The following is a 24,479-nucleotide window of genomic DNA, read 5'->3' as shown; positions in this document are numbered from 1 at the left end:
GACATCAATTTTCACAAGTTTGCTTTTGGGTTACGGCATTACCAAATTCCTCGTCATCAAGACGAATGACCACAATTATTCAAGGAATGTCATGTTAAAACTTAGTAAAAAATAAATGTATTATCTAACATGATGACACAAAGTGGAACTGAACGAACATTCCAATAAAGGGAAGAAATACTATGATGCCGCAAAGTGGATAGGTGTTGCACATATGCACATGGGTACCGTATGTGTGTTGGTTGTTCGGTTGGTTGGTGGCAGAATTTGTTCAGTATCTATTTTTTGTTTACTTTAATTTGCTGGATTGATTGATCTTACGTTTTTCCATGCATAATACCATCATTTCATTTCATTTCATTTATTTTGTTTTGTTTATTTTCTTTGATTTCTTTTACTATAAATGTTGTGTTTGTTGTATATTGCAATAAAATATGTGTTTGTCAATCCTGTTACTGACGTCAAAAATTTTGGATTCCATGTTGATGTTTTTCTTTTTTACAATTTATGATCAATGCAGTTGTTGTTGTTCTTGGCATATCATTTATAGAGGCAAATTGGTTTAATTATTATATGCAGTAGAGAGAAGAGATTGGACATCGATATTGTTTGCCTAGGTTAAGTTATTGATGTTGCGATTATCTTCTTTTTTGACGTTGTAGTTGGTGGCGGTTTTAATCCGATGAAGATGACAAATGTTGGGAATATGTTGTAATTATTAGACTTAGATTACCAGATGTTGTATTTATGAACGGTTTACAACATCCTCCCTCCGTCTCCTATTTCAACAAGCAATCATAATATTATCTTGTTATTCTCCATTCTTTTGTTCGTCTTCAGATTCAGATTCTATAAAAAAAGAAAAGAAATAAAAATTATAATCAGCATGGTTTTTTAAAATTCTACAGGAAATCATTGGACTTATGAATATACATTTAAAATTATGTGCTGGGAATATTGTTCTAGATTTCATTGGCCCACAAGATCTATGACATTGTGCAGATAATTGGGCAAGCAAAAATCTATTTTTTGCTCTGGCAAGCTAGAAACCACAAATTGTTAATTGTAATCTATAACAACTCGTTTCTCAAAAAGTTGCCATCAAGAGTTACTAATTAAAAATGGATATGGAAATAGTTTCTGTTCCAAATTTCATTGGCCTATAAGATCTATGATATGTTGCAGATAATTAGGCAAGCAAAATTTGTTTTTATCTGGCAAACTAGGTACCACAAATTGTTAAAGGAAATACTCAGCAATTTGTTTCTCAAAAAAGTTGCCCTCAAAGGTATCATATATTATTAAATTATACATATTTTGGAATTTATGGAACTTTGATAATTCTCTTAATTTTCAGGTTTTTTGCATGTTAGGGCAAAGATCATTAACTTTTAAAATTTGTTTGTTTCGAGACGAGCGGAGATCTTTCTTTACAAATGGAAAAGGAAAGCCGGAGATCGCAATACATTCCAACCACTATGGGACCTCGGCACGGGATAGCTGTGTGCACCACGCAAGCTGGAACTTTGAGGTCCGATTTGTGTGGTATTCTTTGCTGTCACGAGAAGCTTAGCTGCGAGCTACCGGGCGCGTCCGCAGGTTGCGGATAGTGGAATGCTCCATACGGAGTAGCTGCAACGGCAGTCGCGGACAATCAGCGGTATCGAGCGGAGTTTCAGTGGGGGGTCGGATGGTACCGGCTCTTGCACAAATACTGAGGGCCTATGATGCTCGATATGACAAGGCGAGTTATTGGCGCTTTTAAATAACCAATGGCCATTCTGTTCCCGAGGCGATCGGTCCATTGGACCTGAACAAGCTTGCTCACCTAACAAGAGCTTGACGAGGATCGCCACCTCCACATGAAAATGTGGTTACAACAACAACAACCACTATGGGACGAGTTTCGTTATTTGGTTACAATAACTCATCTGCAATATTAGGTGGGAAGGCTTCAAGGGCCGTATGCGGTATGCAAATACCACATTAACCACGCTCGACTACTCTGTCTATTAGCTGTACTTTCCCAATACATGTGTTTTTATGTAATGGCAAATTTTCTGTCTGCACAAATTACACTACTCCTATGGTACAACGTACAAAGCAATTGACCGGTCTGTGGTAAATTATGCAGCGCCAGTGTTGTTCCGTCAGTGTTAGTAGTATTAAGATGGACATTTTTGTCAATTTCACTCAATATTATTATTTTATATTATTACGTAGTTCAATACAAATATGAAAATTTCTGCAACAAATTTGGCCGTTGGCAATGCAACTGAAGTTGGGTTGCCATCTATAATCGACCCATAAGTGTGTGTAGTTGCCACCCATAATCCAATCATCACAAACTTTCCAAATTAAATTTGAACTTAATTATAAAATTTAAACTCGTTTTGTAACATTCATTATTGGCCTAGTAAAACTATCAAATTAAGTAGCTAGGACACCCAATCAATGTCGTCATTAGTATGGCACACTGGTACACAGTCAATTGGTATTTATTGACACCAATGACCTTCTCAAAAGTGTGCAAAAAGAGAAACAAACAGTACCTTATAGAAAATAATCAAATTGAAATTAAAAAGTTGTTTGAAGTGACGAACGACAAAGTGAAACAAAGAATACATCCAGTTGTCTAAATAGTTTTTACATTTACAGCCGTATTCACAAAACTTTATGGGGCTTTAAAACAGGTTTATTTGACAGCTCTATAAAGGAAATCTCTCGAATAAACCCATTTGAAATTTACATTACGTTTTGTGAATACCGGTGTTAACAGATAAGATATGGCTTAACCAAACTAAATTCACAACTGATGAAGTGTGGAAGGGCATAGCGAAAAATTTGATAGCTATAGCCTGCCAACATGCTAGATAACTGACAGAAAGTGAGTATACATTTACTGAAATAATACTTAAACATCGTCTTTATCTTTCTATCGCCATTGGAGCAGATAACATTAAATAAATTACATAACCTTTATGATTTTGCCGTAGAACTTGAATGTGCAGCAACAAATTGAAATCATTGAAAATTCTTGTAACACTGATTATTGGCCTAGTAGAACTATAAAGAGAAGTAGCTAGGACACCCAACCAGTGTTTTTTTTTTTTTAATTTATCTGGCCCACTGGTACAAAATCTAGTGATGTATATAAAATCAAAGACTTTCTCAAAAAGTGGGCGCAATGAATGTTCTCTACACAGATACAAATTTGATGTAAACAAAATGTCATCATTATAGGGAAAATCACAATTTTTTATAATAAATTAATTGTTTTGTAGCATTAGATATTGGCCTAGTAAAACTATAAATAAAAGTAGCTAGGACACCCAACCAATGTTTATGAATTGCTCTTGCGCACTTATATAGTCTAGTAATTCATGTGTTTCAAATCACTAGACATACGTTAAAGCAAGTGCGCAAAAGGCTATAAAGCATTTATAATATGTTTATTATTATAAAACGAAGTTAAAATGCTGGCTATGTTTTGGAAAAATTTATTATGTGTAATAAGAATGTTATGGTATTTTTTAATTAGTCATATTTTTCGGAATACACATCTAAACCACCATAAATCTTGCTAAGGTAGATAACAAAATTAGCTATTTGGTGAACCCATAGGCAAGCGAATGAAGTGTGAAAAGAATTGCAAAGAATTTAAAAGAGCATATAGTCCGCCAACACGAAAAAAATATTAAAGAAATGTTGTATTCTTTGAATAAAACAACGTTGACAACTAATGCAGGTGAAAGTGGTCTTTATTTTTCTTATCGTCGTTTGAAATTGTAAATCATTTAGAAGATAACCTTTATGGAGCGCAGATATTTCAAATGGAGTAACTTATTAACATCGAGCCAAAGTAGTTCGTTGAGAAATTTTGCTCCATTGATTATTGGCCAAGTAAAACTATAAAGAGAACATTGAGGTCCGATCTGTGTGGTGTTCATTGCTGTCACGAGAAGCAAAAATATATATATATATAAAAAAAAAATATATAAAAAATAATATATTTTTTATTTTTTTTTTAAAAAATATAAAAAAATAAAAAATATATAAAAAACATATAAAAAATAAAAAATATATAAAAAACATATAAAAAATAAAAAATATATAAAAAATAAAAAATATATCTAAAAAATAAAAAAAAAATAAAAAATATATAAAAAATAAAAAAATATATAAACAACAAAAAATAAAAAATATATAAAAAATAAAAAAATATATAAACAACAAAAAATAAAAAATATATAAAAAATAAAAAAATATATAAAAAATAAAAAAATATATAAAAAATAAAAAAATATATAAACAACAAAAAATAAAAAATATATAAAAAATAAAAAAATATATAAACAACAAAAAATAAAAAATATATAAAAAATAAAAAAATATATAAAAAATAAAAAAATATATAAAAAAAAAAAAAATATATAAAAAATAAAAAAATATATAAAAAATAAAAAAATATATAAAAAATAAAAAAATATATAAAAAATAAAAAAATATATAAAAAATAAAAAAATATATAAAAAATAAATATATAAAAAATAAAAAAATATATAAAAAATAAAAAAATATATAAACAATAAAAAATAAAAAATGTATAAAAAATAAAAAATATATAAAAAATATATAAAATATAAAAAATATATAAAAAATATATATAAAAAATAAAAAATATATATAAAATATAAAAAATATATAAAAATAAAAAGTATATAAAAAATAAAAAATATTTAAAAAATATATAAAAAATATAAAAACATAAAAAATATAAAAAAAATTAATATAAAAAAAATATAAAAAAAAATATAAAAAAAAATATAAAAAAAAATATAAAAAAATAATATAAAAAAATATAAAAAAAATAAAAAATATTAAAAAAAAACATAAAAAATATAAAAAAAAATATAAAAAAATATAAAAAAAATATAAAAAAAAATATAAAAAAAATATAAAAAAAAATATAAAAAAAAATATAAACAAAAATATAAACAAAAATATAAACAAAAATATAAAAAAAAATATAAAAAAAATATAAAAAAAATATAAAAAAAAATATAAAAAAAAATATAAAAAAAATATAAAAAAAAAATATAAAAAAAAAATATAAAAAAAAATATAAAAAAAAAATATAAAAAAAAAATATAAAAAAAAAATATAAAAAAAAAATATAAAAAAAAAATATAAAAAAAAAATATAAAAAAAAATATAAAAAAATATAAAAAAAATATAAAAAAAATATAAAAAAAAAAAATAAAAAAATAACAAATATAAAAAAAATAAAAAAATAACAAATATAAAAAAATAACAAATATAAAAAAATAACAAATATAAAAAACATAAAAAACATAAAAAAATAAAAAAAATATATAAAAAAATAAAAAAAAATAACAAATATAAAAAACATAAAATAATATAAAAAAATAACAAATAAAAAAAACATAAAAAATATAAAAAAATAAATATAAAAAAAATAAATATATAAAAAAAAAACAAAAAATATAAAAAAACATAATAAATATAAAAAAAATCATAAAAAATATAAAAATCATAAAAATATATAAAAAAAAATATAAAAATCATAAAAATATATAAAAAAAATATAAAATATATAAAAAAAATCATAAAAAAATATAAAAAAAAACATACAAAATTATAAAAAAAATCATAAAAAAATATAAAAAAAAAATCATAAAAAAATATAAAAAAAGATCATAAAAAAAAATCATAAAAAATATAAAAAACATAAAAATATAAAAAAACATAAAAAATATAAAAAACATAAAAAATATAAAAAACATAAAAAATATAAAAACATAAAAAATATAAAAAACATAAAAAATATAAAAAACATAAAAAATATAAAAAAAACATAAAAAATATAAAAAACAAAAAATATAAAAAAACATAAAAAATATAAAAAAACATAAAAAATATAAAAAACATAAAAAATATAAAAATATAAAAAAACATAAAAAATATAAAAATATAAAAAAACAAAAAATATAAAAAACATAAAAAATATAAAACATAAAAAATATAAAAAACATAAAACATAAAAAATATAAAAAACATAAAACATAAAAAATATAAAAAACATAAAAAATATAAAAAATATAAAAAACATAAAACATAAAAAATATAAAAAACATAAAACATAAAAAATATAAAAAAACTTATTAAACTTAATAAACTTGAAAAATATAAAAATTATAGAAAAAAAATATAAAAAAATAAAACAAATTAAAACTAAATATAACAAAATATAAAAAAAATATAAAAATTATTTATAGAAAAAAATTGTTTTTTGATCACTAAAAGATTGCGTACTTTCACCTACGAAGTATTAGTGATCAGCACAATGGTAAAAACATGCCTTTTTGAGGCGAACGTTGGATCATGCCAGGGTACTTTTCTTCGAGCGTAGTAAGAAATGTAAACCATCAACTCCCAATATCTCTTAACTCGAAAAGAACATCTAGCATCAGCAACACACTCAATACCAAAAACCTATTACCTAGCTATCTTCGTTTGTCAAATATTGGGTTGCCCAAAACAGTAATTGCGGATTTTTTAAAAGAAAGTAAATGCATTTTTAATAAAACTTAGAATGAACTTTAATCAAATATACTATTTTTACACTTTTTTTCTAAAGCAAGCTAAAAGTAACAGCTGATAACTGACAGAAAAAAGAATGCAATTACAGAGTCACAAGCTGTGAAAAAATTTGTCAACGCCGACTATATGAAAAATCCGCAATTACTTTTTGGGCAACCCAATAGTAACCTTTCAATGTGTGCATATTGCAGCATACACATTTTTCACGGTTCCGTCCCTGCGCTACCTTTTACTTTGATTGTTTCATTTTGTTGTTGGTTTTCTTTGTCCAGCTGAAACCAATAGGGTTTGTATTTATTTATTTATTATTTGTATTTTGTTTCGAGATCAATTCTAAATAGAAACAAAAATAAACCCTTTTGGTTTCAGCTGGAAAAAAAATCGAAAGAAAAAATTAACCAATTTTTTGTCTGTTTGGGCGAAGATCATTAATTTTTTCACATTTTTCCATTTTCAAAGAAAATCTCCTATCATTGAGCTCGTTTCGAAAGAAAAACAAACAAAAAATTATACAAAAATTAGTAAAAAAAAAATAAATAAAAAGAGCTATAATTTCTTTTATCCATTTGGCGTAAAAATTATAAAAACCGAAACATTCTTAGACTTAGAGCTAAACCTAAAGCTTTATGATTCGACCTCGTTTGAATAAATAAAACAGTAATCAATAAAAAAGGTCGAACAAAACATAAGAGTAAACTTAAAGCTTTACAAAAGCGTTATGAACCTTATTTCTAATTTTTAACTTTGTTATGGGGAAAAATGGTTTTTATTTGTAGTATGTACTTTTTTACACTTTTGTAGATGAAAGAACTTACCTTCTTCGGCATTTTGCAGCCACTCCACAAATTTCTTCATTTGGTCGAGGAAATGCATTTTACCCTTGACCGAGTTGTTTTCTTTGTACCAACGTAAAATAACCTCTTCCGAAAGGATTTCAGCTACAAAAAAAGGGGAAAAAATAAGAATGAGGACATAATTAATAATGGTCAAAGAAAGGAAATATTTTATAAAAAGGATAACTTATAAATTTTATAAAAATTGCATTATAAATTTGGAACTTGATAAATGTAATTAATATATACACCCAAATTAAAAGTGTTCTGATGTAAACAAACACTATATTGCTGTTTTTTAGAAACAATTTTTACGGTTTGAAGAAAATAGTTTCCAAATTTCGGACGCATTGGCTATATATTTTTGGCATTAGGTGTAAAATTTTTGTTGCAAACATAATTTGATTTAAATCGTTACTGTCTTCAGTTATTTAAAATTAGTTTGTCTGCTTTTGTTTGAAACTATTAATGATCGAACATTAAAAAATTACGTAATATCCCATTAAATTTAAAAGATAAGATATGTATTTGTTTTAATGTATTTATGACATAGCAGACAAGGTTTACAGTAATAAAAACAAAACTATACTAATACTTTCAAAAGAATTTTAATAGATTTTATGTTGCAGCAAACATTTTTGCTATTTTTTACTAACAAATTTCTCTGGGTGTATTGTAACATAGATTATTGGCCTAGTATAACTATAGTGGAAGTAGCTAGGACACCCAATCAATGTGTTAATCTGGCACACTGGTACACAGTCTATTGATATAATTCATGATCAAGGACCTTCTCAAAAGTGTGCCAAAGTGAATATTAAAAATATTTAAATTTGTGATGACATATTTTGAAAGCAAAATCAAAGCCTATACGTTTTACCTAAACTAAGAAATCCAACAGCAATTTAAATTTCTAAAATATTATATATATATATATTTTAGTTCGCATATAGATACACTATGAAGCAAAAAAAATTAAAAATATATTTGCAACTTACTTTTGTAAAACAATAAGATGATTTTTTGGAAGGCCTTCATAAAGTTCATATTTTCATAGCAGAACTCTTGAACTTTCAAAATTAATGCCATCTCTGCACGATCGGTGGTTGCGAAAGCTTGAAACAGTGGGCAATAGCCTTTCAAGTGACGCACAGCTTGGTCGGTCACAAGTTCTTCTTTTTTATTCCATTCGCCTAGGGACATTATGGTAGACCATATAATGACGATAATTTCATTGTCCGGAATGTCGGTTTTTTGGGCGAATTCTTTTATATTTGTTGTAATTTCAGAGTGTGGTTTCTCATCGTTCATATCATCAATTAGTGTTTGTTGCAATTCCCTTTTGGCCTCCTGACTGGCCTGGGCTTTATGCAATTTTATAACTTCTGTAAGTTCTTTATCAAGAAAGACTTGTTTGAAATATTCTTCAGTACGTTTGTTAGGTGGGAAAAAGTCCATAAGTCTAAAATGAAAAGTTTTTTTTTTTTTTGATAAATTAACATTAATGATTTTACTCAATTTGTCTAAAAAATCTGTATTTGGATAAAACACAAAGCCTCGATTTGCTTTTAGTCAATAATAGGATGGGAAATATACAACGCATATGGTATAACTTTTTAGTACAAACTTTTTTGCAAAGAGGATTAAAATAAAAACCAGATTCAACCAAATTTAAAAATGCAACGTAAATCAAAATGGCGCATTTAAAATCCGTGCAAAACGAGGCTCTGATGTAATTACTTTTGTAAGAATTCAAATAAAACACAAAAATTAATTTTTAAAGATTTGCAAATTAAATCTGAATCCTTTTTATCTAGGAGTGTTAATTAAAGAAAGTTGCTTTGAAAGTAATCAATTTCTTCCTGAAACACTCCCAAAGCGAAAGTATCTAAGTTTTATAAATCAAAATCGATATTTGCTGTCTGTGCCACTAAAGCATTTGTCACCACCACTGTGGTACAAGGTATTATAATTTTGTGCGTTTGTTTGCAACTCTCAAACGGTGAAGATCTAGACCCATTGATAAGTACACATATCGGCTTAGAATCACTTCCTGATTCGATTTAGCTATGTCCGTCTGTCTATGTATTCTTTTGATCAAGTTATAGGTCGCATTTATTGTTCGATTGTCATGAAATTTTGCTCAAGTCTCTTTTTTGGCTCAAGAACGAACGCTATTGATTCTGAACAAAATCGGTTCAGATTTAAATATAGCTCCCATATATATCTTTTATCGGATATAGAATTTAAAAGCTGTAGCAGCCACAATTTTAGTCAGATTTGGCATGGTATGCTTTATTTGACGTCTTCGTGTTTGTGCAAAATTTCATAAAAATCGATTCAGATTTAGATATGCCTCCCATATATACCTTTCATACAATTTGGACTTTTAAGGCTGTAGTAGGCACAATTTTGGCCCGATTTTTTCAAAATTTTTTGTGAGTTGTTTTATTTAAAGTCCCTATTCGAGGACAAAATTTCATATAAATCGGACTATATTAAGATATAGCTCCCATATATATATATTTTTTTCGATATGGTCTTTTAAGACTATAGAAGCCACAATTTAATCCGATCTTAACAAGATGCAGTACGGTGTTTTATTTGCGTCTTAATACGTGTGCAACATTTCATTAAATTCGGTTTAGATTTAGGTCCCCGACATATTTCATCTGAAATAGACTTTAGCCTTTAGAAACAAAAATTTTCGTCCAATTTTTCATGAGGGGTTTTATTTGATGTTCCAATACGTGCGCAAAATTTGATTAAAATCAGTCCATATTTAGATATAGCTCCTATGTATATATTTCATCCAATATGGATTTTTAAGGCAGTAAAAAACACAATTTTGGTAACATCTTTATAATATTGGTCGCGAGACATTATATTTGAAACCCAAGTATGTTAGCAAAATTTCATCAAAATTGGCATAGGTTTAATTAAGGATGAGGAAGGAAATCCAAATTTTATGTCCTATCGCAAGAAAATTTAACAAGGTCCTATTTGACATTTCAATAGGTTTCCAAATTAAAGTCTGACTAGATTTTGAGATAAGTTATATTGTACATATAAAAAGTACTACATACACTAGGTGGTGTAGGGTATTACATAGTCGGCTCCGCCCGACTTTTGCCTTTCCTTACTGGTTTTTCGTTTACGATATCCACTGAGCGAATTAAAATCTGTTTGCTTCTCTTTCGAGACGAGCTCAATAATCGGAGATTTGCTTTGCATATCAACGTGCGGCCCTTGAAACCAAATTACGAAACGCGTCCCATAGTGGTTGCTATGTGTTGCGATTTCTAGCCTTCTTTTCCATTTGCAAAGAAAATCTCCTAACAGAAAAAAAGCTTGAAAATAAAATTTCTCATATTCAGTGGGACAGGCAGCTAATCTTTCGGCAGGATTTTTTTTTTGTGGAATTTCTTTTTAAAAAATTCTTTATTATAGGCACATTCATCACTATGCAATAACTTGCATCGGACAAAACTTATACGGGAAAACAAATCACTGCTTCAGAGAAAGTTGGTGGACAATTTTTCTATATTTTTTTTCTTCATTAAAATATTTTTTTTTATTTCATCACCGAAGTTCTTTATGAGAAAATTTGTGTTAAGCTGTTTAAATTTGTTTTTTGTTGGTATTTTAAATTTATATATATTTAATTTTTTTTTTAATTTATATTTAATACTCACTTGCTTTCTAAACCACCCTTTTTAAGTGTTTGTATTAGAGAAGCCATTCCCTTTTCCTGTTTAAAGGTGACAAACAACTCAACCAAAAAATCGAGAGCTATGCCATCCTTAATCAAGTGCTCGTTATTGAGCACCAATAATACACTTGGTGGTACAGAACCGTTGCCTGTAATGAGAGAAAAATAGAAAGATTTTATAAATAAATGATGATTAATTAAGTATTTTTTTTAGTAAGTTGGCTTGATTTTTTGTTTAATTTTATTATTGAAAAACTTCTAATGTAATTGGTTTTGTGTCTTTTGTTTCTAGTATAAAAAACAAAAGTCAGTACACCAAAATTTTTTATATACCACTTATGTATTAATTTTTATCAAAAATAATCCAAGATAAAAACTAAATTTGGTTAGGTGGTATAGGCACTAATGAAATAATAGAGACAAAAAAGTAGATGTTCTATGCAAACATGTGGCTTAATGCTGAGTTTACATGGCACATCCGATGCATGGTCAATGTTTTAGTATTGGTGAAAACAAAGGTGCATGCGTCACATGTACACATAACCATCAGTCATTGCTGAAAAATCAAAATCATTTGATTTTTTTCGATAAATGACGTGTATCGATTACCGTTTACAAAGAAATGTGTAATCATTAATTGACAGGTATTGAAAAAAAACGTTCTGTGACAAATAAGGTTAAGAAATGAGAAGTAAAGTGTGAAAAAAAATTACAAAGGAGAATGTGGAAACTTTTGCAATAAGTCATATTGGGTTTAAGATGGCGGAGTGGTTTTTATATAAAAATGTCCCAATTTTGCATTTTAAATTCTTCCTAATGACTTTCCTTTATGAAAATACAAAGAAATGAATAAATCATCATGGCAAAAGTTTACAGACTTGTAGGAAATAGCAAAATATTTAGACAATTTTGACAAAAAGTCGAAACTTCTACTTTTTGCAAAAGTCGACTTTTGCTATTTAAAAAAAAATCGAAAAGTCGACTTTTCGTCCCAACTTGGAATCCCTACCAGAATATCGAAAAAGCATTTTCAGTGGTAATGATTCTCTTATCAAAGCGAACCGGCAGCTGATTTGAATACCTCAACAGCATTTGGTATGTCGCTACTGTGGTATTACAATGGATAAAACTTGTATGAAGCTGATTTCAGGCTGGCGCTTTAACCTTATCTATCCCCTTACCAAATGCATGCGACAAGTTTGCGAATTTGTGAAAATGTAAAACTTTTCTTACACAGAAAAAGAATAAAAATTGGTTTCAATGACAAAATGAATGGGGCAAAATACTTATAAGTTAGATTGTTTGGATAAAAAGAGTTGAATTTGTGTGTTGCTTATGTTACTTGTCTTTTTGGGGAGATATTAAAATTTAATATTTGCTTATTGCGCTATAAGAAAAGGTTGAATAAACCCAACCTAACGTTTCTTTCATGCGAACGAAAGGCATGCTTCTATCATTACACTAGCTGGAAGCATGCAATCTTTTAGTGCATAACAATCTGATTAGGCCCCCGGTAAGGACGAAATCGCGATCTTTTTAGCCTGCCCATTATATTTTGCACACCACATTGCTGAGCCCCTTCAAAGGGTTTTTGCTGTTTTTTCTTTTCTATACGAAGTGGAAACGAAAACACATTGTTCTAAGCTTAAGGGAGCCTTGAAATAGGTTTATTTGTCAGTGATAAACTTAAATCTTTATAATTATCATAGAATACTCACATAACCAAAGCGCAGTCATCCGCGCAAGTTTAATGCGTTCGTCCGGAGTAAAACCTTTAATGAAGACTAGCACTTTCTTCATTTCTTCTTCGAACATCTTCTCCAAGTACTTATATCGACGCATGAGATTGACGAATACCTGTACAAAAGATGGAATGTAAAAGTTATTTTTTTGATTCAAAATATTCAAATTTCAACAAATAATGCATACTGTCTTATGATATATGTATGTACAGTAACGGCAAACCCTAAGCACCCCCTCAGTACATATTTTTAAAATGATTAAAAGGATCAAAGAAAGCCTTAATAATTGGGATATGGTGCACAAAAAATAGACCTTCAAAAATTTTTTTCTTAAATTTTTGCCAAATTTACAAATTTTTTCCTTAAATTGTAGCCAAATTTAGTTAAAATTTTAAGAAAAAAATTGTAAGGTCTACATTTTGCACACTATAAGAAATATCCCAATCACAGGGACATTCTTCTGTAGGACTTTGTAAGCACTTTCAATCAATTTATCAAATGTAAAAATCGAACCACAAATGCGTTTTTCGCAGCCCGAACCAGTTTTTCAATAATAAAGATGTAGATAAATAAACAAAACTAAAATTATTACAACTTTTTGTTTTTATTTTAAATTTACGGAAGAGGTGCTTATGTTTTGACCGATACTGTATATTTGATGAAAATGTTATACAAATATGTGTACCATATAAAGAAATCTAGAAATTTTATATAGTTCTTTATTTCAAAGAAAATATCCAGACAAGTAAATATATGATATTAATTTAGCACACATTCGACACTGAATGGACTTTTAGTATAAGCGAATCCAGTTCTAATATGGTGCATTCTAAATTCTTTGGAAGTTATCAATTAGAAGTTTTTATATTAATTTTTGTATTCTAAGAAATTCATGTTTGCTAAACATAGAGCTGGCAAATTATCGATAATCGATAGTTTTGATAATAAATATCGATAGTATCGATACTATCGTTATTTTCCCATCACCTATATTTCAAACGAAAATGGGAAGTAAAAATCAGGAGATCGGTTTAAATAGAAGCACTATCAATGCACAGACCAAATAAAACCAAGATTAATAGAGTCAGTTGGAAGTCATGAGAGAAATCATTGTACAAAATCTTGCCTAATCGGATGAAAATTGCGCCCTCTCTAGGCGCAATGTATCTTAAAGAATGCATTCAGTGACGAATTGCTTATTATACCATCCACCATGGGGTCATTCTGATTGTTTCACCTCGAAATATGTGTCTAAGACCCCATCAAGTACAAATATATTCTTGATCGTTATGACATTTTATGTCGATCTAGCCATGTCCTTCCGTCTGTCTGTCGAAAGCACGCTAACTTTCGAAGGAGTAAAGCTTGACGCTTGAAATTTTGCAAAAATATTTTTTAATAGTGTAGGTCGATTGGGATTTAAAATGGGCCAAATCGGTCCATGTTTTGATATAGCTGTCATATAAACCGATATTGGGTCTTGATTTCTTGAGCCTCTAGAGGGAGGAATTCCCGTCTGATTTGACTTAAATATTGCACATGGTGTTTTGGTATCACTTCCAACAACTGTGCTAAGTATGGTTCAAATCGGATAACAACCTTGACTTCTTGAGGCGCTAGAGGGCCCAATTCTCATCCGATTTGGCTGAAATTTTGCTACGACTTCCAACAACTTTGCTAAGTATGGCACAAATCAATACCTAACCTGATATAGCTGCTATATAAAAACCATCAGGTATCTTGACTTCTTGCCATATACAGATTAGCTCAGTAGTCTGTGATAAGCCGATTGACGCCTAAATGTGACGTGACCATTATAAAAGTCCCGCGCCCATTTAAGTTAAAGATTTAACCTAAAAGGCTTATTTACCTAAGGAAGTTGACGAGGATCTGCACATTAAGCAACGGCTCTTTGATTACAAAGAGCCGTTGTTGGTACTATGTTCGTTTTTCGCAGCATTTTTTCGTAATTCCTTTTTTTAGATAACAGATTTTCCATATTTATGAAAAAAAATTTTTCATTGAGATTTTTGTAGTGTTTCAAAAAAGCAACCGTGAAAAACCAAAAATATGTGTTTTCAACTATGAAAAACGAATGTAGTACCAGCCTTTAATTGGTAACTGCAAAGTATTTATCTGGGTTTTATATATATCCATTAAGCCTTTAACTTACATATTTAAAAAAAAAATTATTTAATATTTTTTTTTGGTTTAGTGTACAGTCTACAACAGCTTAACCTTGAAATTATCTTTTCATGTTTCTTCTTATCTCTTGAGTATGATTTTTCCCTTTATACCTAAAGTGTATCATATAAAGAAATCTGCTTATTTCATGTCTTCATTGATGTAACAAAGGAAATAACCAGACAAGTAAACATATGAGTTTTCTTTAGCACTCATTTGACACTATAGGAGCTTAATGAACAGCAATTATAGTTCTAATATGGTGCAGCCAACAAACGATAAAAAAAAATTTAAAATTAAAACTGTATAAAAATTGAGAAAAATCAGCTATTTATTGATAATTGGGTATCAGCAGTGTGCATGCGGAAGAATGTCTCCACAATATGTTACCCCATACCCATATTAAGATAAATACACATTTATAAGTTTCTTGTGTGCCACACAATGAGGTAAAAACAATCATACTCGTATGTATGTATCATATCTATCTATATACGTTTGCTACTTTTTTGAAAAGAACATTGATTGTCGTGTCTATGGCAAGTTAAATACAATGAAATTCTCTACTGAGAGTCGTTTACAAATTGTTCAAATCAAATATGTATATTTGTATCGTATTAATCTGAAAAAAATCATCAGCTGGCCCGCTGTCTTATCTGTGACAACATAATATATGGCCAAGTAAGCAAGTTGTTGATTTTGATGGTTTTGGCGGGCGGCATGTGATTTTGTTGTAAATTATGGCAGATAGAGGAATAACAAAAAAAAAAAGAGTATATGTACCTGCTCATGGTTACGCATTGATTCCATGTCCTCGGGTGCTTTGAATATACAGTAATTTGTGCTTGGCTTCTCGCCATCCTGAGAGATTGATCCACCAGGAACTAAAAGTGAAAGATTTAAGTATATGGTTAACTAACACATGCATGTATATAGATATTTTTATAATCAATGCCATGGTATGTGACAACTACAACTTACCTAAGAGACCGCCAGCAATTAATATGTCAAATAGTACTTCGCCGTAACGGCGATAATTAAGTTTATTACCAGCGCTATGTAAAAATTTAGAGATTTCATCTAAGTCGCCTTCAGTTTTTTCGAGACCAGCAATGACCGCGTCACGGAATCCCGTTGGGTCATATTTTTCTCTTTCATCTCTTTTTCTGGTCTTGATGCGCTGACCTGATAGTACTGGTCTTTCAGTTTTCTGACTCATACAATAAATTGCTAAAAAAATATATATATAGACAAAATGTTGATTAAAATTCTTATATTTTGATTCTTGTTTCTAAATATGAATAATTTTAATATAACAGTTTGTTATGTTAGAGCATTCACTGGCCAATGTATTTTTATTGAAAAAAATTTTGGACACCCGAAATGCTTTTTTTGTTCTAGCATTCCCATATTACTCTTAAACCTATGGCTATATATTAGGAACAGAGACAAGTAGAATGCTTTAATTTATAAAAAAAAAGGTTCTATTGTTTAGTTAACCAACTTGTTCCAATTAATAAGGCTAAGAAAGCCAATGAGGAGGATCAACTTGTATGAAGGCTTAACTACCTACCCATCGACTAAGGGGCCTGTATTTTATGTGGGTGTTTGAGTTCAAAATTGTGGTCCACACAACAAATTTCTGCTAAATTGGGAAAATATTAAATATAAAGCCTTCTATGACGATCAACTACTTGTTTCAAAGCTTTGCTTTACATAAGTATGACATTTTGTGATATATATGGCAGTTTCCTCCAAAGTAATATTTTTGGACCTTCGAAGGTTACTATAAAGTAGCACATGTATGTGTCCCCTAAATGCATTAAGAGTTTCTCAGTTTGCTTTGCGTTCAATCCCATAACAACTAATGCCATGGAAAAGATAACTCACAAATGGCGACTGAATAATAATTGTAATACGCATTTAGTTTCAAAAATATTTTTTCTTGATATCAATATTCTCTCACGTACGTTTATTTTGCGGCATTTTCATACAAATTCTAACCTCAACTTTAATCGAATAAAGCAACAAATTTGACAAATGGCAGGCAGCGCGGCCACGAATGAACAAACGAAAGAAACCTCTATTACAAATACAAAGAAAATCACCTTGAAAAAAAAAAAAACAATGGCAAAGAGGTAGGGGGTACAAGTAGGAAAACAAAAGAGAAGCCGATAAGAGATTTAATATAATCCAACACAAGGAAAATGTAAAAAAAGAAAGGCTAAAAGTGAGAGATCAATGAGCATTTCAAAGAGAAATTCCTTAAAAAATGAGGTCAATGAAATCTTTCACAATAAGTGGGCATACTATATTAAAACACTTAATTGCATTTTCACTTCCACGAAAAGACAAAACCCAAAAAAACTAAAAATAAATCAAGATTTTTTTTTGTTCACGTTTGCAATCGATTTACTTACATATAAAACTAAAGGAAATTAAGAGCTTTACGTCAGCTGCGTTTAACCAAAGGTGATTAGCTTCTACTTGTTGTTAAAACACAACTTTTTGTTAAGTTTATTTCAAATGGATTCAACCTTGTTTAAAATTATTTAACTAATAACTTAAAAACGTTTACAGCCTTTCTCTCAACTTTCTATTTCTTGACTATGACGAATAAAAATGACACGAATCAAACTGTTGATTTCGAATTAAAACAACGCGAAGCGGCAACACACACACACACGAGCAGTAATATTCACAAAGAAAATGTAGAAAAACCCGTACTGCTCTTGTTCTTACTTACTAAATGATAGAAAATTATATTTTTTTGTATCACAATATGTTACAACGTTGTCTTATGTTAATTTAAAATAAATAACCAACTTATTTCAAATGCAAATGAAATTAAAAAAAAAAAAGAACACGAAGCCACCACTTGAAGTTGACGAAATCCAAAAACTAAATGAGAGAGCAGCAATTTTTAATGAAATGACATGTGGTTGGTTTGCCTATACGTCAATGTATTGTTCACACAGGAAATGAATGCACAGCAACGCCATATTGCCAGGGTTGCATTCGAATGTAGTAGAACTACAAGCCAAAAACTGGACAATGAAAATTGAGGTAAAAATTCTGAAGACAACCCCAAAATAAATTAAAGACAAATTCAAAACCAAAATTATTGTTAATAATCTTAGTTATTTCGAATTATAACTAATTTTGATGTATACAAAGTGTTTAACAGAAAATTGGGCACATATACACATATAACTTTGTTCAAATTTCATTTAGAGGCGTCGACATGTGTGTGTGCGTGATAGTCAGCCATTTTACAAAATGAATTTTTTTACAATCCCAAATTTTCGTTATCTTCATATAAATCCACACTTCTATGCGCAACTCTTTTCAATTCACTAAGAAATTACATGTTCTTTCATCTATACTTACGATTAAAACAAAAAAAATTTAGCACTGCCGACAAAAAATTTAATTTACTTTTACGAACTTCGCTTTTCTAGAAGAAACACTCTTGTGACACAAATTAAAAGGGAAATGACAAAAGGAAAATTTGGTGACACATATATAAATTCGGTTTGGCAAATGTCAGCGACAGAGTTGTATTAGTCATTACGGAGTGATGCCACTACATATAGGGAAAAATGTTTCTAAAATAGTGTTGCTGAAATTTTGCGGCTGTCAAAATTAAAACCCATTTAGAGGAGAGTATTCTGTTCAGATTTTCGAGCGGAATGCTGTCAAAATCCGTATAAAAACACCGTTTTCGAAACCTTGCCAAAAAATAGGCGGAAAAGTATTGGGTTGCCCAAAAAGTAATTGTCGGTAATATACAATAGTAGTAATATAGTCGGCGTTGACAAATTTTTTCAACGGCTTGTGACTCTGTAATTGCATTCTTTCTTCTGTCAGTTATCAGCTGTTACTTTTAGCTTGCTTTAGAAAAAAAGTGTAAAAAAAGTATATTTGATTAAAGTTCATTCTAAATTTTATTAAAAATGCATTTACTTTCTTTTAAAAAATCCGCAATTACTTTTTGGGCAACCCAATATTTAACATGGAATGCTTTTAAAATATATTTATGTTTTTGGTCGTTTATTTCGAACTAAAGCACATGCATTATAAATATGCCACCACCTGTCTGAAATAGTTCAGCTGGCAATGAAGTGAATCCTGCTGCCGGGTTTATAGATAGATTGGTTGAGGGGGGACATGTTTTTTCTACAGCGGTCAAAAAAAGTATTCATCATTAGCAAAATTGATAATAAATTCACTTATTTTGGGTAATTGAAGAAAATTTAAAGTAAACAAATAATGCAGTTTTATGCAATAGTTTATTTTTCGTAATATGTTTTAAAATAAATTCAAAAAATAAATTTTATTAGCGCAAAAAATGCAATTTTATATAATAACACCAAAAACAGAACAAAAAAAGTATTCATCATTGATGTGCTATCATCAAAGTCAAATTCAAATATTATTTGGGAATCCCCCTTTTCTGTTTTATTTAGTAAAGGAGGCTTTGCCCTTGACAGCAAATATTTAATTTCATTGAAAATATAGTTTTTGTCAAAATGGGTCGTAAGCAAAACGAGGTTTCTGATGAGGTAAAAGTTTTGATAATAAAACACCACAGGAATGGTTTAACTCAAAAAACTATCAGTGAAATATTAAATAGACCACGATCTACTATACAATCCATCATCAGAAAGTGGACAGAAACGAAAACTGTTGACAATAAACCAAGATCTGGTCGACCAAAAGCACTTTCAGTTGGAGATGTGCGTTGGCTAGTGCGGCAAGTTCATAAAATTCCGAAGACAAATGCGACCATTCTTCGTAAAAACACTATGGAATATTTAGGGAAGGAAGTTACTACACAAACAATTCGAAATACACTCAAAAGGCATAGTTACAGAGGAAGAACTGCACGTAAGAAGCCCTTTATAAATAAAATAAACCGAGTGAAAAGGCTAAACTTCGCAAAAATGTATGTAAAACAGCCCGAATCATTTTGGAAAACAGTCATTTTTGCAGACGAGAGCAAGTTTAATCTTTTTGGGTGCGATGGAAAGGTCATAGTGTACAGAAAACCAAATACAGAGCTTGAAGAACGAAACACAGTTGCTACTGTAAAACATGGTGGAGGTGGTTTAATGGTTTGGGGGTGTATGGCGGCTTCAGGAGCGGGAAATCTTGAAATTATTAATGGAGTAATGTATCATAAGTATTACATTGACATTTTAAAGAGGAATTTAAAAGATAGTGCTGTAAAACTTGGGCTTGGTAATAACTTTCAATATTATCAAGATAATGACCCCAAACATTCTGCTTTAAATACCAAGATGTGGATGCTGTATAACTGCCCCAAAGTCATTAAAACTCCTCCTCAAAGTCCCGACTTGAACCCAATTGAACATCTTTGGGAACATCTCGAACGCAAATTGAGAACGCGCAATTTTTCGAGCAAGAGTCAAATGCAACAGGTGATAATGGAGGAATGGACTAATATAGACCAAAATATAACCGCTAAATTAGTCCAATCGATGTCAAACCGTTTAAAAGAAGTTATAAGACGCGGTGGTCGAATAACAAAGTATTAATTTTTTTAAATTATGTTATTTATTTTTTTGTTTTTTTGCAATGATGAATACTTTTTTTGTTTAATTTTTTGTGTTCAGCTGTAAAATGGCCCTTTTTGTTCCAATAAATACTATTTTTTTCTTTAAAAACAATGCAATTGTGTACATATATATCACACAAGCACTACTGCATCATTAGTTTAATATGTTTTTATTCCAATTGTCTTTTGTAGACTTATTAAAAAAAAAACATTGAATGATGAATACTTTTTTTGACCGCTGTATATCCTAAGCATCCTACCGCAACGGGATATTTCTCCTAACTACCATTTTTTTAGTTTGGCTCTCGGTAGAATATATCCTCGGCGTTTTATGGTGTAATGTGTCTGCTTCCAGTGTCTGACTCTCTATTCCAACTTTGGGCTCGAGTCGGACTATTTTCCGGACTTATTATATATGCAGATGTTTATATGCAGATGACCTGCTCATCGTAGATGAAGAAGATTCCAGACTTGCCCTTGACTAGGGTATTACTGTGCACGAATGAAACGATCGTGTTGGTGTTCACGTCGCAGTGTTCAAAACCTTTACAATGTTACTTAAGGATATATTGTCACGTAATCGTCCATCCAGTCCATCCATATTGTGCTCGAGTCGGACTATTTTCCGGACTTCAACTCTGAGTTGGAGAAAGTTCGTTCAACTTTGTAGAACCCCATGGTAGATCCGCTGCTGAGGAGTTTGGCTGATTCTCAGTGTATCAGTTTATATGCAGATGACCTGCTCATCGTAGATGAAGAAGATTCCAGACTTGCCCTTGACTAGGGTATTACTGTGCACGAATGAAACGATCGTGTTGGTGTTCACGTCGCAAATGTTACTTAAGGATATATTGTCACGTAATCGTCCATCCAGTCCATCCAGTCCATCCATAAATTGAATGGATTTCCGTATTCATCTGGCTTTGGTTGTTGTGTGAGGATTATCTGCTTCTAAACTGGTAAAAAAGAGATGTTAGGCGGCTACAGTCACTTCTTTCGGAGCGTCTTTACGATAGGTGAAAACATAATGGATGCAAGCTACAATGGTCTTTGTGATGCGATGTTCGTACAGGACCGCCCAGACTTTCGCTTCAACCTAAATGTGGGTTTAATAATGATGGGACGTACTCCTTTAAGCTTCTTTGCACATGTGCGCGACTGATTTGAGCGACAACGAGAGAGCTGAGGATTGGGTACCTGTACTAGGTTAGGTTAGTTTAGGTTGAAAAGAGGGTGCGGATATTAATCCGCCCCATGTCGCTATGAACATACACCTAAGCCAGTAATCGGTTTGTTGTGCGCTCTAAATACTAAAAATTAACCTCGAAAGAGAAAATCTATATCAGGAACTCCGTGCAACGTTCCTATGTTGATTCATGTCTGGTATTGTGCCCCCAATTTAGTGCCGGTGTCTATTAGCCACGAAAGTCGGGCAATGGCATGGAAAATGCTCCAACGTCTTATCATCTTCCCCGCATGCCCTACACAAATACTATCACTTGCCTCACTGATTTTGCATAAGTGAGCCCGTAGTCCTGTCCTTCTTCTTACTTCCTTTCTGAAATAGTCTCGTCTTTTCACGATTCGTATCTCCCCATAGGATTTCGTAGTCCGTAGCGTCGACCCGAAAGGCATCAGGTTAAACAAGTTTATTGAAGGCGCAGAAGATCAAGGCGCTTGGAACGCTACTACTTGGAACGCTACGTTCGGCTAGTGGAACAATTGTTCTGTCATAGCCAATTAAACGCAAAACGTGTACGTCTTGCCATCGAACGATTCTTCTATTTTATGCTCAACCTCGTGCTGGCAGCCTTCACCGACCTTCACTTGACATATGCATGCTGATTGTATTTGAGCAGTTCGGTGTATGTTCTACTCTTTATCATCGTATCCACAATGCGTTCCATGGTTTTGAGTAGAAAGGACGTAAGGCTTATAGGCCTGTAGGCCTTTGGTGTCGCATAAGTTGCCTTGGAGGGCTTGGGTATAAATATCACCCTGTACTCCTGCCAGGCTTTCGGAGTATATGTAAGTCCTAGGCGCCTTGTAAAAATAGTGGCCAGATGGGGTGCCAGATAGTCGGCCTCATTTTGTAGTAACGCCAGAAATATTCCAACAGGCCCGGGTGAATTAAATGGTTGGAGCTACTCAAGGCTTTCTTTACCATGAATTCCGTAATGATAAGTCTTCAATCAACCTCATTGAGTTCCTTTGTATGCTGTGGAAAATGCGTTTTCATCAAAATCCTCCGCTGTCTCTGCTTTCACTCACAAGTCGTCTACCAACGTATCAGTTTGGACATGGGTTTTTGAGAGAAACTTTTTCATCTTAGCGGCGTGATAAACGCTACCGACCTGTTCGCAGAAAAGCTTCCAGGAGGCACCTTTTACCACATCTAAAAGCACAATGTCTTTAAGCACTGGCATTCTGTTAGTACATGGCACAATGGTATTCCGGGAAATGAGAAGGCGGACGAATATACCAGGAATGGCTTGCTAGAGAACCCATATATGCCACCACTGAACATATCCCGGCACGGGATACCTGTAACCATCACACAGGGCTGCATCATTGATGTCCGATCTGTGTGGTGTTCATTGCTGTCACGAGAAGCTTAGCTGCGAGGTACCGGGCGCGTCCACATGTTGCGGATAGTGGAATGCTCCATACGCAGTAGCTGCAACGGCAGTCGCGGACAATCAGCGGTATCGAGCGAAGAGCCTCAGGCCAGAAGGCACCGACTCTTCCACAAATACTGAGTGCCTATGATGCTCGATATGACAAGGCGAGTTATTGGCGCCTTTAAATATCCAATTGCCACCTTGTTCCCGCGGCGATGGGTCTTTTGGACCGGAACGGGCTTGCTCACACAGGAGTTTGAGGAGGATCGTCACCTCCACATGAAAATGTGGCTACAACAACTGAACATATTAGAGGCCAACTGAATATAATAGAAGCCACAGAGGTTAGCAAGTCCGTCTACGATGTCGAACGTCTGGGTTCAAATCTCATCAAAAACGTCAGAAAAATTTTCAGCGGTGTTTTTCCCCTTACTAATGCTAGCAACATTTGTGAGGTATCCTGCCATTTTAAAACTTCTCTATCAGGTGGTGTCGCTACGCCGCACGCCCTTCGGACTCGGCAATAAAAAGGAGGTCCCTTATCATTGAGCTTAACATTAATCGGACTGCACTCAATGATATGAGAGAAGTAACCCCTGTTCCTTAATGGAATGTTCATGGCAAATTTGATAGTTAGAACATAGAGATAGACTGGGCAGTAGTTAAAGAAGAATGAATTACGACCTGTATATAAGCAATTACAATACCCCCATTGACTAGGTAATGCTTTGAGAATGCTAATTAAATCCGGATTTAAGGCTCTCGCCAGCTGATTTTATAAAGGGAAAACAGATGATCGAACCATTAAATTCGGATTTGAAGAGCAGTGTAAACTGGGTTTAAGATGTATTGGGTTGCCCAAAAAGTAATTGCGGATTTTTTAAAAGAATGTAAATGCATTTTTAATAAAACTTAGAATGAACTTTAATCTAATATATTTTTTTACACTTTTTTTCTAAAGCAAGCTAAAAGTAACAGCTGATAACTGACAGAAGAAAGAATGCAATTACAGAGTCACAAGCTGAGAAAAAATTTGTCAACGCCGACTATATGAAAAATCCGCAATTACTTTTTGGGCAACCATACTCTATGGATGATTTTGAAACTCTATGGGTGATTTACGCAAACAGGGAAGCCTTTAAATTTATAGGAAAACAAAAAATTTCTAAAATGTTAATAGCA

General features: G+C 31.1%; 1 protein-coding gene across 2 annotated transcripts; it reads right to left on the bottom strand.

The window, feature by feature from the left end:
• Nucleotides 1-105: 105 nt before the first annotated feature.
• Nucleotides 106-18,593, bottom strand: LOC106090125 (protein krasavietz). 2 transcript variants are annotated; one of them, XM_013256209.2, is made up of 8 exons: nt 18,486-18,593; nt 16,077-16,325; nt 15,879-15,979; nt 12,888-13,026; nt 11,153-11,318; nt 8,456-8,919; nt 7,440-7,562; nt 106-849 (listed from the first exon to the last, which is right to left on the bottom strand). In XM_013256209.2, exons 2-8 carry the CDS (start codon nt 16,312-16,314, stop codon nt 812-814), a joined length of 1,269 nt encoding a protein of 422 aa, XP_013111663.1. In that variant the 5' UTR covers nt 16,315-16,325; nt 18,486-18,593; the 3' UTR covers nt 106-811. The 2 variants fall into 2 exon arrangements, with proteins under 2 accessions (XP_013111663.1, XP_013111664.1); XM_013256210.2 differs by lacking the exon at nt 18,486-18,593 and adding an exon at nt 17,516-17,961.
• Nucleotides 18,594-24,479: the final 5,886 nt, after the last annotated feature.

Source organism: Stomoxys calcitrans, chromosome 2 (genome assembly GCF_963082655.1).
Source record: "Stomoxys calcitrans chromosome 2, idStoCalc2.1, whole genome shotgun sequence".
NCBI classification, from domain to species: domain Eukaryota; kingdom Metazoa; phylum Arthropoda; class Insecta; order Diptera; family Muscidae; genus Stomoxys; species Stomoxys calcitrans.
This window is presented reverse-complemented; position numbering and strand designations above follow the sequence as displayed.